The 15,566-nt window shown below is 39.9% G+C and overlaps 1 protein-coding gene across 1 annotated transcript in view; it reads left to right on the top strand.

Moving 5' to 3' along the window:
* Window positions 1–14,160, top strand: part of fndc1 (fibronectin type III domain containing 1) — a 40,421-nt gene extending 26,261 nt beyond the window's left edge. Inside the window, exons 17-23 of the mRNA XM_073493387.1 lie at window positions 2,663–2,899; window positions 6,223–6,331; window positions 10,987–11,066; window positions 11,376–11,405; window positions 11,897–12,058; window positions 12,166–12,288; window positions 14,045–14,160. Coding sequence (XP_073349488.1) covers window positions 2,663–2,899; window positions 6,223–6,331; window positions 10,987–11,066; window positions 11,376–11,405; window positions 11,897–12,058; window positions 12,166–12,288; window positions 14,045–14,160 — 857 coding nt within the window. The remainder of the gene's footprint in view (window positions 1–2,662; window positions 2,900–6,222; window positions 6,332–10,986; window positions 11,067–11,375; window positions 11,406–11,896; window positions 12,059–12,165; window positions 12,289–14,044) is intronic.
* Window positions 14,161–15,566: the final 1,406 nt, after the last annotated feature.

Raw genomic sequence — 15,566 nt, 5'->3', positions numbered from 1 at the left:
TATACAGTGGTGTTGGATGTAAGCTCAAACAGCAAAGATCTCAACAGCTAATTTGTGAAATCTACATATGAAACTATGAATTTATCACTTTGTGGAAAATGCGAGTAAGCTTATTTGTAGAAAATGGATTAAAATTGGTTATATCCAACCATAATTGGATCATAATAGTAAAGTTCACCGAGGACACGTTGTTCAGAGTCTCCAGACTTGATCCCAGTAAACTTCGGCCCCCTGCTTTCTTTTTACTGATACTGTGTGCTTATTTTGGCCTCTCATTCCCTATCACCTCATCTGGTTGCACAAACAGACCACAATACTCTCCTGACAGAAATAAATACAACATCTCCTTGACTCCAACCCTCTAAAAACAACAAGATGTCAGAGGTCCTGTTAATATTGCTTTGTTTAACGACTGTACTTTCTTGTCATGTTTCAGCTGTAAATAATTGGGAAGATACCATAACTGTATACTTTTAACAGCATTTTACTCCACAGAGGAAAACCACTAATAACTTATTGTATACCTTTGAAAGTTCTTACAGTTAATATAGTTGGAACAGCAGTGTAAGGTATAAAAGTTGATGATTATTGTACCGTGTGCATTTGCTCACGTGTGGTCTTAAATTCTACCATTTAAGCATTATTAAAATTATATATATTTCAATATATTTCAACCTAGAGAGCCTTTAGCCCATTTTCTCCACTGGAAGGGCACCCTAGAGGGGATTTATCATGTTTTATCTACCATAGGGGCACTTTCATAGCATTTATTTGAACATAGGGGCAAAAGTTAGAGAAGCCATAGCCTTGGAATAGCTGAAATTACTTCTCTCAATGAGTCTTAAAGGAATAGCGCAGTGATTTAATGTTGAACTTTTGTAACGTTTGTGGGATGGATTGTATAAAAACAATGGTCACAATCGATGCCATTGAAGCTGAGATATCCTGACTTTTATTGCTCAGGAAGGGTCAAGTTCCAAACACATTGGATACTACACTTTCAATAGTGCAACTCAAGCCAAGATACACAACAAATGACTCATGAGTAATTTTTTCAGACTTGACATAACTCTTTCCAGAGCCACAGTCAATTGACTTTGACGTATAAAAATTGGTGGAGATTCAGGTCAATCATTATCATCCTTATTCTGGAAGTGAATGAGCCTGTTGCTAGTCCAATGATATGGATAAAACCTTGAATAATGGCCTGCCTTTGACTCATTGACAGATTCAGAGCAACTTGCCACTGTCATTTATATTGATCTTTGTGAGAAACCTTTTAAAAGGGAAGATTTGCGGCTGTGTCTTTATCAGTGCAAGACAGCACTGTCAGTATAATCTGCTCCAGAGGCAACAGCGTAACGATAACATGACCTACTCTGGATGCCATTTATCTTGATAAACAATGAATATCTCATGATCGCACACCTCTCATAGAGCCATCTGAAAGCTATTACTCTCCATGAGATTGAAAAAAATGGCAGGAGGAGGAAAGCAGTGGAAATCATAAAAGTTAAGGGTGCTGACCTCAGCACAGAATGAAGGCTGTGTTGGCTCAATGCGGAGACATCCTCTTTCCTATTTATTAGTTTCAATATATTTTAGGTCCACTTCAGGAGCCTTTGCATGAACTGTCTGACAGAGACTTCCCCTTTGTCTCTTTATCTGTCCATGCCAGGCATGTTTGGATGAATCTAGCCCGAGGCAGACGTGGGACAAAAAGTATTAACTAATAATTCTTCGCAGTTGTTTGAATCTGCTTTACAGGAAGATCCAGATGGATGGAGTTTGCCACATTGGACTATAAAATGAGTACCGGCATGTTTGGACTATTAGGATGCTAATTTATGCCATACTAGACTGATATTAGAGTTGACATTGTGTGAACTGTCCTGATGCTCTTTCGAAGTGACATTTGATCACGTCAGGCACACACGTGCCAGTTTTCGTCAGTGTTTTTGGATTTGGTTGTTTAAAAAAGCAGACGAAGACAGTGTGTTTCTAAAGGGAGGCACATTCAGTGTTTAGCAAAGCAAAACATCTGGATCTTCTGCACGGATCCTGGACATGTGGATGCAGCCTTACAAGCACCCTGTGTATAGACAGACACATAAATCTGCTCACCTTGACGACGGATCAAGTACTTCGGTGTATGAATGTGTAATACATAAGCCATATGACTGCGTATACACGTACAGAAGGAGCTTGTAACAGCCTTAATCCGCTCAGCCTCACAGGCTGTGTTGATGTGAAGATACTGACACGCGTTAGACTCTTGGCCCGCGCAGAGGGCCAATCATCTGGGGTGGTGGGAGCGAGTCCAGACTCCAGTGGCTCCCTCGAAATCCCAGTCAGACTTGGAATTGTGGGATATCTGAAGTATTCACAGCTGTAGGTCCAGCTGAGCATTTCCAGAGTCACTGAAAAGCAACCAAAAAAGATGGATGGGGAAGGAGAGGAAACAAAGGAAAGACACTGTCACCTGAAAGGGAACTGTCACCTGAGTGACCAATCTTACTTTGGATTGTATGACCTGGGAAAGTAGCATCTATCTAATTTAGTTTAAAAAAAATATAAATAAAAGAAGATAAATAGTTGAATTCAATTATCAGAAAATGATGTAGTTCTTAACTTCTTTTCCATCACTTCTTCCCGCCATCAGCTCCCTATGTGAACTACATCAGGAAGGACCCGGGTGCTCCATGCTCCTTGACGGAGGCTCTGGAGTTTCTTCAGGTCGACGTCCTGGAAGACCTGATAAAGAAGGAGAGTCTGGCAGCCAATCAGAAACAACCTCCCAAAAACAAGCCTCATAACTTTACTGTGGTCGCTATGGAAGGCTGCCACTCATTCATCATCCTGGACTGGGCCCGCCCACTGAAGGACGACATGGTGTCAGGTAAGAAATATTTGTCCTGAACTAAAATTTGAGCTAAAATTAAAATGAACATTTACTATATATCTTTGATGTTTGTTTGGACTTTTGGGCTTATTTGGTCAAACATGTAATAACCGAAAACAAAAAGAAATTTAAGTTTGATTATTATATTTCTTTGCTGTGATAGTACCCCCTTCAAAAGTGTTCGCCGCGAGGTGTGTATTTTTATTTATATACAAATATAGCTACATAAACACGGTGCATCTTTTTAATCTGCGTTGGTAATTGTAAATAGCAGCAATACGATGGTGATGATAATATGTCCACATCCAAAGTTTGACATCTGGGAAACACTGTCTACCTACTTTGACTGCGTGAGCACCAAGCATCACTGTTATAAACACAGAGTCCACCTCTCCTCGTCCCTGCGCTCTAACGGCCTGGAACACGGTCTGCCCATCGAGTGCAAACATTTTGATCTGAGATGTTGTGGTGGAGACGGGTCCCTGTGGGCACAACAGTCTCTGATTTCACATTGTTTGGCAAGCCTGAGTCCCATTCGTCCATTTCCTTTTCCTGAGACCGGACATTAGCCAGGAGCAGCCTTAAACCATGTTGGATGAGCATGGCTGTTATTCCGACTCTGTTCCTCCCTGGGGCAGTCTGGCTGGTCAGGATGGTCAAAACAGGTGGATGGATGATGACAGACTAAATATCTGTACTGGTATTTGACTGGTATATCTTTGTGACCATACACAAAAAATATTTTGTGATATATGCGTACCTTATATTCCAAAGGCCACACAGGCAGTTATCCACCTGGGGCTGATGTTGTTAGCTGTGATTTCGAACAGTCCTGGTGTTTTTTTTGGCTGGATTAAATTGACGGGATGAGTTGCTGACGGTCTGGTCGCACAACTGGACCCATGAAATAGGCAAAAAGATAGACAGCTTATACTAGCTAGATGCCCCTCTCTGTAGCTAACTAGCTTCCACAAGCAGCGAGTTAGCCCAGTATGATTGATTCAATACAAACTTAAAATAACAATCCATAATGTGGAATATTGCATTAACATTAGTATATTTACCTTTACACCAGAGGGAGGGCAGCAATAAAGCAAAACTCAGATTTATTGTGTCCACATTTCTTCAGCAGACTATTACTACATAAGATTGTGATTTGGTTTCATCAAACTTTCATCTGTTGTGATTTAGGATATGCCTTTAATATGTTACCAGCATCACTTGTGACTCAGATTTTAAGAACTCGCTCCAGAAGTTTATTGTGAATAAATCATGAAAAAACAGACTCAACAGACTTTCTCAGGGAAAACCAAAGCTCCTATGACCCTAGAAAGTGACACACGGAAAAAAAGGGACAGAGAAGAGACTGAAGATAACAGCCGACTGTATGAGACGTGGTGGACTATCAGAGGTAGCAGTCTGGCCAGCTAGTGAGGCAGTGTGTTGTCTTTGGCAGTGAAACACAAGCTCCTGGTCACGCTGTGGCCTGGTCCGTACTCTGATGTGTAAAACAGATAGATGGTCTGTACTGTCACTGGTGTTTTCTTCCTCTCTTTCTTTCCATCTGTTTGTGTTTCCTCTCTGCTCACACACTACCTTGACAGTTTCTGTATTACTCTGCCTGGACATTTTTGCACCTAATCACAATCTTATCCCATTTCACATACTTTCTCTGTGATTTTCTTTTATCTTGAGACCAGGTTGCATTCCAGAAATGAATTTATTTTAGTGTTGAGTGATAAATTGGCCTTAAACTCTTCGTTTCGATTCACTTTTTTATGTGAATTCCTCCATAAACTGAAAATATTGTTTTGCAAAGACATATGCTGTAAATACAGCAGACATCTGATGCACACACATATGCAGGTACAGTTCACACATGCAGATCCAATCACAAGGCGCTGTTTTAGTTATCAGGGAGTGTTTGCACAGCCATGTCTTACGAGTTATGGGTCACGGCTTTCAAAACAAGTGGATGGAAACAGCTGCGGGGCAAGTGGACTCAAGAGATGAAGGACATCAGAACCCAACTTCTGGTTCCATTTACTCTGATTCATTGAGGAACTTCTTTGGGCAAAGCACACACATTATTCACTGAGTATTTTAGGTGTTGCATTTGGCTAAAAGGACCAGCTTCTTGGGAAATGTTTAATACGTTTATATTTAAAGCTGGAAAAGATAGGGTACAGCGGCAGATGGTAGAGGCAAGAGTCTAAATACTACTCTCTGTCAAACCATCAGTTAATGTAGAAAAAGAAGGAATGAAAAACCAAAAGCCAAAAAACAAAGTAGCAAGTATTTCCCTCCTCTCCTGTCAGCAGCCAGCTGTCTTGGTGCAGCTCCAGTAAAAACTGAAACTCAGACTCAAAAAGTCCAACAGAAACAGTTGGTAGTTTGATGTGCGCCGGAGCACGGACTCCATACTTTTAAAATGAGTGATGAAGAGCCACGTGACCTGAGGTTGCCTGCCGGATTCTAAGGATTAGTCTGCGTGACTGAGAAGAATAAGAAAACAGACAGAGATGCAGGCAGGTTGGAGGACAGTCAGCATGAATTATTGAAAATGCCAGGGCTGTAGTTTTTCCTCAGCGATAAATATACATATGGAAGACCACCTACGCAAAAAAGAATTGAATGTTGATACTTTTTAAGTCCAGCGTTGATAAAGAAAAAAGTTGCACAGGCTTTAGAGGGGCTGGTGGGTGGATTTAGAGTTGTATTTACCTTGGAAATCGGAAGTTGGAGCTCGTCAGCCTCGAGTTGATCCCATTTCAATAGAGAGCCGCAGTCACGTCCCTTCCGGTGGACCGCCATGAGACCTCATTTTGGAAAAAATATGGGTGGTAGTTAATAGAGAAAGATCAAAATCACTTTTTGATCCCGTTTGAATTGTGCCATGAACTACACATATGATGTTTGTTAACTAAAAGATAATTTTTCAAGTTGAGGAAGTTGCAGTTTGTCATAAAAAATAATGAAATATAAGACTGTGAAAATATGTAATTATAAAGACTACACAGCAACTGCACTATGGCCAGATTTATTGTTAATATTTTCTCTATGCTGCAGCAGCAGCATCTTCTAAATTGACAAACGTCATATGTGTAATTCTTGGCACAATTCAAACGGGATCAGAAACAAATGTTTTCCGAAATAAGGTCCCATGAGGTCCACAGGAAAGGACGTGACTTTGGCTCTCTATACAAGAAGAAGTTGAAAATAAATTCTGACTGGGAAGTCAGACAGTAACAGTGAATCATATTTATTATTCTTTTTAGCACCTATAAGCTCTGCCCTTTATTTTGCATTGTTCCCTGCAGGCTACATGGTCCACAGCGCTTCATATGACGATGTCCTCAACAACAGATGGTCCTCTAGAGCCTCCAGTGGGACACACCTGCCTGTGGAGAATCTCAAACCCAACTCTAGGTAACACATGGCCACCTGTTGTGTGTTTATATTATTGTGTCTGCATGCATATTGTACATATGCTTGAAGAGAGGTTTAGTGATTTGCAGTATCATCTCACACATGGGAGTCATAGAAATTAAGAACCTGAACTTACAAACAAAGATTTGCTTAGTTGCCAGATCTCTTACCCTGATCTGAATGTAATGTTTAGTATTGCTGCCTCAGGTGCAGGTGCTTGGCTGTGGCTCGAGACTATATATCATTATCCGATCATCACATGATGCACAGGATACACAGCTTGTCTGGATGTTTGTGTATGACTTCATGTATGAATGCTTATGTGTCTGTTGGTCTTATCCCATGTTTATGTAGGAGTGTTTTGCCAATTGTGATATCAAACCGAGCTGACACTGATTAAAGCAGCGTGTGAGTTTGGTACTGATACCGTGATGCTTGTATATGAGATCTGAAAACCCCTCAGAGTGAAGCAAATCAGTTAGGCTCAATGGAGGCAGGTTTTAATCCGCACCAAGATGTGACATGCTGTAAAACTGTGTTGAGACGTTGGAAAATTTAGCGGAACGCAAAAACAGCACGTTATCTGACACTTACACACCGATACAGTCACTTCAGTCTGTTTCAGTTATTAGAGTTTCCACAACCTTGTCTTACTAGGCAGTCATGGTTTTCAAAATAAATGCATGGAAACAGCCCTTAGCACATGGACCCAAGGGAGGAAGGGATTTCTTTCCATTAAACCTATTTCTTGTTCCATCTGTGCATGAAGCAGTTTTCTTGTAAAGATGTAAGTTTGATTGATGCAGAGAAATTGTAAAGTAGGTCTTGCCTCTCAGTTAATGTACAGTTTTTAACAGTTTTACATGAGACTAATGGATCAAAATAGGCGCATGTCTATTTATTTATCATTTACTCAACTTGAGCAGATTATATGATCTAATAACATCAAACATGTTCGATATTTATGCTTTAAAATCAGGATGATTACATCAGTACTTTCTGAGCCGGACCACAACAACCAATGAGAGAGGCATCCCGGAGCAGCTGATGGTGCTGCCAAGCAACAGTAATCTTTGTAGCCTTTGAGGCTAACGTTAGCTAGCATACTACTGATGGCATTAAAGTAGCATTTCACCTCCAGTTCTCACTTAAGAATAGAAAACCCATGTTGACTGGGGCTGATATCAATTTTGTGTCCTAGCCTAGCCCTTGAAGGTATCGTTAGCTAGCATACCACTGTTGACAAACACATACAATCTCACCTCCAGTTCTTGCCGAAGAATAGAAAAACCTGTGGTGACCCACTCATCCAGACTTGTTTTTCACTGAAACACATAATTACAGAAAGTTGTTGCACCATGCTAATCTCCATTTTGGATTGTAGCCTTTAAGGCTAACGTCAGCTAGCATACCACTGTTGACAGAAACGTAAAATCTCAAGAGGGTAGTTGAATAAATGCAAGACACAAAGGTGAAACTGCTTGCATGACACGTAACAATGAGTCAATCAAAGTCTTTATGGAAGCGTAAAATGTGAACAGGCCACACACAGTTAAGATGAGCTGCAGTTATATACATAAGCTGTGTATATTTATCTGACACTTCATAGATCTGTTGTACAACTGAGATGAGAGATGTTTTTTCTTCTGTGACCAAGCAGATACTGTCAAAACTGTCTTGATGTGGCCGTTCCACATCTGGTACTCCATAAAAATTTATTTATGCATTCTTTTTTAGCAAGTAATCTAACCAAGGACGAAAAACTGTTTCAGATGTGTGAGAGGATCAGGATCGAAAGTATTGCCTGATATAAAAGCACGAATCTGTTTGAGGTATTATGATAGGTGTCTCATTTTAGACCGTAGTAAGCCAAACACCTGCTGCTGAACACAAACAGAAGAGCTGTGTGCAAGGGGTAAAGTTTTCCAGGAGTCTACAAAGAGGGTTTCCCTCCCTGGCAACCAGTTTGTATCCACGATAGTGCCTCTTCTGTGGTTACGGTTGATCCTGGGATGGTTTATGGGACACTGTTGGCATTTCCCATGCTGCAGGCTCCTTCTGGTTGCCAGAAATACTGAGCTACTATAGTCCTCAATACACACACATATGTACATACACGCATGTGAACAAATTTCCTTGCATCCACACGTTTTCCTGCTCTTTAGATAGAAAAAAGAAATGAATTATAAAGGTCTTATCCAGTTGGAGGATTTCTGAAACTTTGAACTTTGGACCTTTATTGAAATGCCTGCCATTGTTTAAAGGTCCAGTGTGCAGTATTTGGGAACATCTATTGGCAGAAATGGAATATAATATTCACAGTTGTGTTTTCATTAGTGTATAATCACCTGAAACTGAGAATAGTTGTGTGTTTGTTACCGTAAAATGAGCCAATTATATTTACAAAGCCTCTTCCACAGAGTCCTCCATGCTTCTACAGTAGCCCAGAATGGACAAACCAAAGCACTGGCTCGGGCGTGTCAGTTTTTTTTTTCCAGTTTATCAATTTTTAGCAGCCACCATAGGGGAGATCGAGGCGATGGCTGCTGCGTTTCTTGCAATCTGTAACCTCACCGCTAGATGTCACTAAATCATACACACTGGACCTTTAATTGGCAAGCCAAAATGCAAAATATTTCTTGATTCTGTTCTGTGTGATAATGTGAGAATTTGCTGCCTTTCTTTGTCTTACATTATCGAAATCGATTTTGACATGATAACTTGATAATATCACCCTGGGCTCCAGGAAATACTGATGGGCAATTTCACTATTTTTTTGGTGTTTTATAGACCAAAAAATAAATCCAGTTATTGAGAAAACTACCATCTGAATAATGATATAAAAAAAACACACTTCATGGCACAGCTAGCGTACTGGTAGCTTGCAGCTGCACATTTAGACACATTCTGTTTATTTTCTTTTGCAGAGACCCTTTATTGAGTGAACAATCATCATTAATCGATCATGAGCTTTCAATTTCAATCATCAGAAAGCAGGATCTGCAATTCTCCCAGGATTTTTTTCTCTCTCCACAAGTAAGATACGACGAGCTTAGCCTGCGGATGCATTTCCAGACACCTTTGTGCACGAAGACGATAAACTGACTAGCACCAGAAGTGTTGGGTTTATTTTCTTTTTATTAGAGATCCTTTATTTATTTGTTTGGAAAGAGGGTTCACTCTGGACAGATTTGAGAAACCAAACTTTGCAACTCTGTTTATTTCTGAATCTTCAAAGGGCAGTTTATTTGTTTTTTGTTTTTAAACTCTGAAATCTTTATTTTGGTGAGTATCATTTGAATTTGCCCAATCCTAACTAACAAAAATCACCAAGATGAAGTCAAGCTGTTGTTGCAAAATACCCTTAATTCTTTAAAGAAGAACTGGAAAATGCAAATGACAGTTGTCAGGGCATTAATACAATGATATGTTGATGTTTACAAATCCAGATGTGATAGACTAACAATGGCATAGCCGTCAGTGCTGAAAAAAAAATGTTTAAATCAAAACTGTGGATTCGGAGAATCGTGACACCCCTGATATATATTGAGCTATGTTGTGAATTTGAGTCCTTGCTTCTTTCCCCTCTTCTTTTCAAACATAAACTTTATGAGTGTCAATAAATGTCTGAATAGTTTTCGGTTAATAATCAACTTGTACGAGGTGAATTTGAGCCTGTCATGCAGAGTTATCACATAGATCTTAGTCTGAAGATAAAACGAGATGAGCAACGCTCCAAATGAATTTTCAAACGGCTAAGCTTGGCTTGATGAAGCATCTTGTGGTCTATTCTCTTTTTTTTTTATATATTCTGGCTCACGTTTTCTTTTTTTTTTCTTTTTTTACCTTCTCCAATTTCTTCCTTCATTACATCATCTCTCTGCAGCTGCCGTGCTCTCTCTCTTCTCTTCTCTCCCTCTCTGTTGATATATATTCTGGTCACTGTTGTCACGTGGCTGTGGTGATTGGTTCCAGGCCTCGTGGCTGTACGTGGTGAAAGTTTTTGGCTGAGAATCGACAGACCGTGAACTTACTGTATGTGACCTTGCAGGCTGGAGGAAAGCACAAACACATCAGCCATCTACAGTGGAAAAGTTTGCAAAACTCTCAAAGCTGTCACTCACTGCTGTTGTTTTTAATGTGATAGGATTTAATAATTCCTCCAACACCCGGAGACAAGGTGAGCTCACTGCTCTGCTCTGTCAAGAAAGCTTATGAGCTCTCAGTGAGAAATTTCTCTTCTGAGGACTCTCCTGCCATTTATCCATTCTCTCTCTCACCATCTATCCCTGTGCTTTGCTTTTTCCACCTTCCTCCTGTTTTCTGTCTTTCATCCTTATCCTCTCCTCCTATCTGTTAATCTCCACATGTCTAGATGTCTCGTTTTTCCCTCAGCACCCTTCCTCCACTCTCCCCCCCTCCTTCTCCCTTCAACACGAGCCAAATAGCCATTTTATTGTGCTGCGCTCACTTTGGATTCATATCAATAGAAAACAGACTACTCTTAAATCAGCCTGACTGAAGCATGCCCAGTCATCTGCTATGGTCATTAGCATTTTCCTCACCTTCATCAGCTCACAACAACACTGGCAGAATGACGCTTTAACTACTTAATCTCTCATTAAATCCTCTCGCTGTGGTTTGTTTTCATTCAGGTACTACTTCAAGGTGCAGGCCAAAAATGTGTTCGGTTTGGGACCGATCAGCGAGACGCTCACCTATGTCACTGAATCAGGTGCGTATCCTGTCAGCGCCTGCAAAGATAAACTCCGAGACGCCCCATTGACTGCTGTTCGAACCCTCGGTCAAGCTTTTCTGCTGTTCTGCAGTATGCAAGCACTTAAAGAAAATGTCCTGGTGATTTTATTGCAATGCAAGATATTCAAATATAAAACCATCCCTGCGGTAGAAGCAGACTACCAGATGTACACTGTGTTAAGGGCATTATGCGCCTTTCATTCTAAAAATCAGGTGAACACATTATACAGTCTGTGTGCTTTTCCTCCCTGGTGAAATGATCGCATTCTTTCTTTCTTTCTTTCAGACGATCCTCTTCTCATCGAAAGACCGCCTGGTAAGTCCATACAGCGACAACGCCTCTCTAATTCGACAAGCCATGTCCTACTGAAAGAGAGAGACATCAATCTGTGAAACAACATGAGAGGATTTCCAGTCCTCAACCATTCCAACCAGTGGCAGTCCTTTGATTGCTACTGTGTATAGGCAAAGGATTTAGACGATTGGCAGAGGTACATCACTCTTGCCGCGTTTCCTCCCAAAGTACTCTGCAATTTGAGTCCAAGCAGCTACTTTTCAAGGAGCTAAAAGGTTCCTTCAGCCTGTTGTTGTCTGGGTTTCTGCCACAGCCCGCACTGATGTATGAAAAAGTGACTGTGGATTTTACATGTCATTTTTGCGCATGACTCATGCTCAGTAAGGCCTGGACTTTGTCGTATGTTTTCTTCGTAACTCCATGTCGATGTTTTGCTACCTTTAATATCGGACCATTAAAACAACAACAAATACTTTAATTATTTGTATCTCCTCCTCTTCTCTGTTCCACAGGTGGAGAACCGATCTGGGTTCCCTTTACCTTCAAGTATAACTCAGCCCACAGCAGCTGTAAGGGCAGCCAGTACGTCAAGCGGACGTGGTACAGGAAGTTCGTCGGTGTGGTTCTGTGTAACTCTCTGCGATACAAGATCTTCATGGGAGATGGTCTCAGAGGTAACACGAGACTTTGCCTTATATGACTTATTTTTTGGAGATAATCAACCTTCTTTTGTTGAAAATATCCTGATTCTTATACCCACTTCCCCTTTTTACCTCCACAGAGCCGTTTTACAGTATAGGAGACACATTTGGCCAGGGAGAGGACCACTGCCAGTTTGTGGACTCCTACAGGGACGGGAGGACCGGCCCGGCCTACCTCTCAAATAATCTGCCCTCAGCACAAGGTAAACAAGAACACATTGTACACACATTGATCGTTTGTGGCCGTGACATTTAGACCAAGCCTATTATCATTTTTTCCACGTGATCCCGCTCTCTGTGTCCACCAGCTGTGTTGATCTTATCAATGCTGAATACAGATGCAGGAAAACATTTAAAGGAATACTTGTTAAAGGACCCACCAGGGTTTTAGACCAAATTTCACATGCTTTTCATTACTGCAGACCATTTTCTTAATTATAACATAACTTCTTAGCAATTATTGGTTTCAGGTCATATCAGTGCATAATGAGATTACTTGCTTGAGATAATTAAAGCACCAAAGTGAACGTTATTTACTCGTAAACAGCAGCTACACAACCAAATGTGGTTATGTAGCTGAAACTGGGAGGTGCTGTGAAAACCTCCTCTTGTTGGTGTGTTCGACAACCAAGACGTCAACTATTTAACAGCAGCCTTTTTCAATGCAATAAAATTTTAACTTCTAGCATTTGCTAACTCTTTGCCTCCTGAGCTTAATTTCCCAGAAACAAACCTTGTGAATGCATTTCTTTGAGTTTGGCTTGTATTTAAAGGTTAAAGATGACCAAACTATACATTTCCTATTGTAAACAAATCCTGCGAGAAGACCACGACTTCCGATGTGCTCACTCATTCGTCAATACCTTTCTGACTTGACTGTTTTCCCTGTTTGTGGCACTTAGTGTCATACCCATTGATTCCCACTGAAGATATACATCTTCCATAGGGAAATGTATCATAAATATGTACAGTACGGTCAAATAGTTTGAGACCACGAGTCAAAATACTCGTTTTGTATTTGTTTCAAATGTAGTAGTTTTTATTACAATGAATAGAAGCTTGGCAGATTGAGTGAAGAGCTGAGAAATGTTCATGATTTTCAGAATGTCTTAGTGCTTGGTATGTGTTTAATGACAGCATGCACTCAAGCTGGCATGGAAAAACCTGATGACTCATGTTATTCCAGCATCATCTGACACTGTTTCAAAGATTTATGTACATCTGTTGCCATTAAATGTCATTTGGTCGATTATGTCACTTTGAATGCAACGTTGACATTGTTTGAGATCTGTTTGTGAGAACTTGACGTCAGAGGTGTTGATTACATTCAGCCACTTAATGTGGCATTGAGTATCGAACTTAAAGAAACTATTTAGTTTTAGAATAGTTTTCATGACCCAGTAAAGTTGTACAATTTTGATCGGTCATTAAAATGTCATTAAATGTTTTAAGGCAAGTTTGACAACAGGGAATAACTGTAGCTAGCTGCTGGTAGCTCGTTTAGATGTGTTACCATTTCATTTTTTGAAAGAAATCAGTAAATTTATACCAGTGCTCCCGTGAGTATTTACAGCAGCAGGATGGTATTTATTCAAAATAAATTATGGTGCCCAATACACATGTTCATCGTGGCTCATTGAAGTGTTTTTAATGGTTTTTGGACGAGAAGTCTGCAGAGAAATAAACAGTATTGGGCTTTTACACAGACAAAACGCGTTAGCAGAATGAAGTCATTATGTTGTCGTGGGATTTACTGAAGAAGAAAGTTATGCAGAACATCACAAACCTCATCATTTAAGCTGTAAGAGGCTCTTGAAAACAAACTGTCATTCAGTCAAGAAGAGAAATAACTAAATGGTTGCGAACACGTGCTAAATGATGATTATATCCAGACTTGCTCAAGTGTCCTGATTAATTTCAGTAAATTGCTATTGACTGCTTTTGTATGTTCTTTTTCAGGATTTTATCGTGCGTACAGACAGGAGCCGGTTACATTTGGAGTTATTGGCCGACGTACACCCCATCCATTCGTCGGCTGGTATGAATGCGGGGTACCAATCCCCGGGAAGTGGTAACAAAGGAGAAGAAGGAGACATTGTTACCGAGGGCAACCCTTCTGCATCCTGCTGCAGGCTCTTACCGTCACTGGTCCTGCCCTTAAAAACAGACTTTTGCCTGCCACAATGAAAAAAAGACACCACTACGAATTTATTACAGCTTCACAGAAAGAGAATATAGTACTTTAAAACAACTCAATGTATATCATTACCATGCACTTTTTATATAAAGCAGTCTGTATATGAGGGGATAAAAGAAGCATGTGTGCGCTAGCTTAGTTTAACTAAAAGTGTCCTTACCAACTATCCCAGAGACAGGTCCTCACCCAGTGTTATTTATCTCATCAGTAATGCACACACCTGGTCAAACCTTTGACATTGGACCAAAGCACAAGCTGCAAAGCAAACTGTAAGAATGGACACTTAAGGTGTTGTATAGGTCTGTTAATTTTCAGTTGTGAGATTTGTATTTCATAATGTAACGGCTTCCGACAGCTACTTTTTGTTTGTTTATTTGTGTGTTTAAACCATCATACTGTTTATTTTGTACACCCCTTTTGGTATTCCCCAGAATTCATTAAAAGTTACTGTGTAAGTTTTGTATGTAATACGGACAAAGAATAAAAGACCAAATATTTGCTCAGGAACTGTGGGAGATTGAATAAAGGTGCTATGGAAACCACAGCAATCCAAAAACATGAATCATATCATATTCTTCTCCCGCTGCCACATTCTTTTCTAGCAAAAGCCTCCACACGTGATCCAGATCTACTTCATCAACCTAATGGAAGATTTGAGTAACCAGGGACGTTTGGTTGAGCCAGTTGGATCAGCAACTGTTAGAAACAGATGAAAAGTCAAAAACAACATATTGTGGATAGAAGCAGGTGAGGGGAGAGAGTGAGAAAGCAGGTCATGAGTAAATGTGGGCAGAACCATCAGCCATGTGTAGATTATTAACACACTGCCCCATAAATATTCAAGTTGGAGTTGTAAAGCACATTTTGTGGGAAGTTACTATGTAAATTTACTCAAGTATAAATCACTGTGATTTACTCAAGTATAAAAATTCATCTTTTTTTTATATTTTTTTCAATAAATAATGAGTATTTAAAGTAAACATCAGTGAGGTACTTGTACTTTACTTGAGCATTTTTATCTTATGCGACTTTATACTTATACTTAAATATTGTACTTTCTACTCCATTACCTGGCAACTGTAGTTATCAGTCACTTCTCAAATTTTACAATGAATTCCAAACTAATTATATAATATGCAAATCATAATGAATGAATGAATGACTTTATTTCAAACCAAAAATTAAAACAACATAATAATGAACTAACAAAGCAAAAGTAACAGTATTCGAAAAGGAGTAGGTAGAAGTAAAACATATATATCCCTACCCCTTTCTCACTTTTCT

Source organism: Pagrus major, chromosome 22 (genome assembly GCF_040436345.1).
Source record: "Pagrus major chromosome 22, Pma_NU_1.0".
NCBI lineage: Eukaryota > Metazoa > Chordata > Actinopteri > Spariformes > Sparidae > Pagrus > Pagrus major.
Note: the sequence above shows the minus strand (reverse complement) of the source record. Positions and strands in the feature narration are given on the sequence as shown.